This window comes from Glandiceps talaboti, chromosome 2 (assembly GCF_964340395.1).
Source record: "Glandiceps talaboti chromosome 2, keGlaTala1.1, whole genome shotgun sequence".
NCBI classification, from domain to species: Eukaryota; Metazoa; Hemichordata; class Enteropneusta; family Spengelidae; genus Glandiceps; species Glandiceps talaboti.
Genome location: NC_135550.1, coordinates 5,470,695 through 5,473,100, shown reverse-complemented (window position 1 = coordinate 5,473,100; position 2,406 = coordinate 5,470,695). Strand labels below are relative to the sequence as shown.

General features: G+C 35.2%; 1 protein-coding gene across 1 annotated transcript in view; it reads left to right on the top strand.

Annotated features, from left to right (window-relative positions):
- The window catches only part of LOC144453651 (mediator of RNA polymerase II transcription subunit 17-like), a 12,446-nt gene extending 10,345 nt beyond the window's left edge, over positions 1–2,101 (top strand). The window contains exons 12-14 of the mRNA XM_078144980.1: positions 332–446; positions 1,085–1,233; positions 1,397–2,101. Of these exons, the coding sequence (XP_078001106.1) occupies positions 332–446; positions 1,085–1,233; positions 1,397–1,613 (481 nt within the window). The 3' untranslated portion in view covers positions 1,614–2,101. The remainder of the gene's footprint in view (positions 1–331; positions 447–1,084; positions 1,234–1,396) is intronic.
- Positions 2,102–2,406: the final 305 nt, after the last annotated feature.

Below are 2,406 nucleotides of genomic sequence, written 5' to 3'. Positions count from 1 at the left end.
CACCACCATTGGTGACATAAACACAACGTTTCATGAGGTAGTACACAGAATAGATGTGTCATGAGGTAGGATAATGAAAGTATGAATCAAGTATCATTAGTTGCTGTATACTTTGTGAAAGTAATCACACAAATAACATGTACAGTGTAGAAAATGAATGAGAGATCTCCGTACTTTTCTGTCAATGTTGAACTCAAAACTTTACAATCATACCAAGACAGTAATGGAAACAATACCACTAAGAAATCTTTAAATGTATAAACAGATAACAATGATACCTAATTTTAAGATAAACATATTTTGTTTACATACTTGTGTAATACTTGTGTAGGACTCCACTACAGCTGGTCATTGGTATAGACCAAGTCAAAGGAGTTTGTAAAGATGGAAGAGTTGCTACACTATCCTATGAGGAGCAAGAAATCAGGAATTTCCTTCTTACACAGGTAAACAAATATGTTTGTGTGTGTGTGTGTGTGTGTGTGTGTGTGTGTGTGTGTGTGTGTGTGTGTGTGAAGTATAGTAACCCAAATATCATTTGTATATATAAAAAATTAGCCAACAGAATGGTATTTACATAATTGTATACTTACCACTTAAAAACCACGTTATTGATAAGTTTTCAGTGTTTGTATTGAAATTGTTTAAATGGCATCATGATTTTGTAAATGAAAACATCAACTATAAAACATGGGTAACCTTTTCTTTTCTTGTGTCGTATATTTTGTATGTAGATCGGTTAGTAGTGAATTATCACGTTAGACTACCAGATGGCTCAGTCGTTTATATTGTATGTAAATCAGTCATGAATTAGCATATCATGCTACCGGATGGCTGGTTTAGTGGTAAACAAGTATTGAATTTGCATATCCTATGAAAAGAACAATGTGGCCTGTGCTGGACACTGCAGTGCATAATCTTCTTCAGCGCACACTAGCTAAATTGTACACATTTGAACTGAAAATATGGGATTTATACCCTGGTCATTGTTCATCACAACAACACACATCTATGTCATTGGTTCTACATCAAATCTTTCAAATTGCCAGTAGTGAGTTGGAGATGTTGACCTTTAACCTTTCAGATTGCCCAACATCAAGTCAATGGTATTCAGGCCCTAGCTAAAGTGATGGGATGGCAGGTCTTACAGAGTAGTTCTCACCTAGGTGTAGGACCTATGGAAAAAATAGGACATGCAGCAGGAATTATGTTGATATCACCTTCAGGAGATAGGTAAGTGAACTGTATTCTTTTAAAATGACAGTCTGTAACTACAACATTCCATTTTTTTTGGCTAAAGTCAGTAATCAAAATACACATACATAATACATAATAGCAATATCTACCTACATTCATTAAACTAATTCTTAGTGTCATTTTTTTTGTGTTTTCATAGAATTCTTGCTGTCAGGAATGGACCAGACAGTAGAACTAAAGTATCAGTACAGTTTCCCAGAAATCAACAAAGTATTGCTGAATCAAAGAGTGATGTGATTATCGATGGAAAGTGGGACAATCTTTGGGGATATTTTAAAGAAGTCAATGTTGACAAGATGAAAGGACGTAATCTTTTAAACAAAATTGAACTTCTGATGGCTGCCTTGACTCACTGAAATCTGGCAGTCTAGAACAAACATGGTGATTGGCAGATGCTACCTGCAGCTTTCTAAAAGCTGGATGGTGATTGGCCACGAGAGTAGGTTTGCCAATTTTATTTGGTAATACACATATTTGGTAGTCAAATGTGACAGTGATATTTTTCCTTATTGAAAAGTACTTAGTATTTGGACATATAAAAGGATACTTCCAAACAGGAGAAAGACCTTCACTGATTGGCTGCTTGAGTACATCACAGTAGCTGTGGGCCAATGAGAAAGTGAAGTTTCATTGGAAGCAGAAGAGAACATTACAACTGCTACAGAATACAAAATTCTGGTCAGCTTTCACGATCTGTATCGTGCAGTATTAACCTGAAACCGTCAGCTGGAATGCTTAGACTACACTGCAGACTCTTGATAACCCACAGATAAGGGTTATAGTGGACAGTTTCCTTTGAATCAAAAGATATTTTACATTCCCAACACCCAGCATGCTATGTAGATATTATATTTATATGCAATAAAAAGAAGGCAGAATTGTAACTTGTTGGCTCATAATGTCATTTTTATACCTTTGAAAGACTAGATACACACAGACATAATGATACTAGCAAACCCTCACCCAAATATTATAGTACAAAAAATATGAAGAACTACAAGTGCTAGGTCTGTGAAGATGTATATAGTAATGACTTTATGTCCCATAGCTACTGCTAAACTACTTAATTCTACAAGAACTGTCCAATACCTTTCTGAAAGGCCAATTATCAAATTAGGATTAAGATTTGACTGAGAAATACAGTTGTCT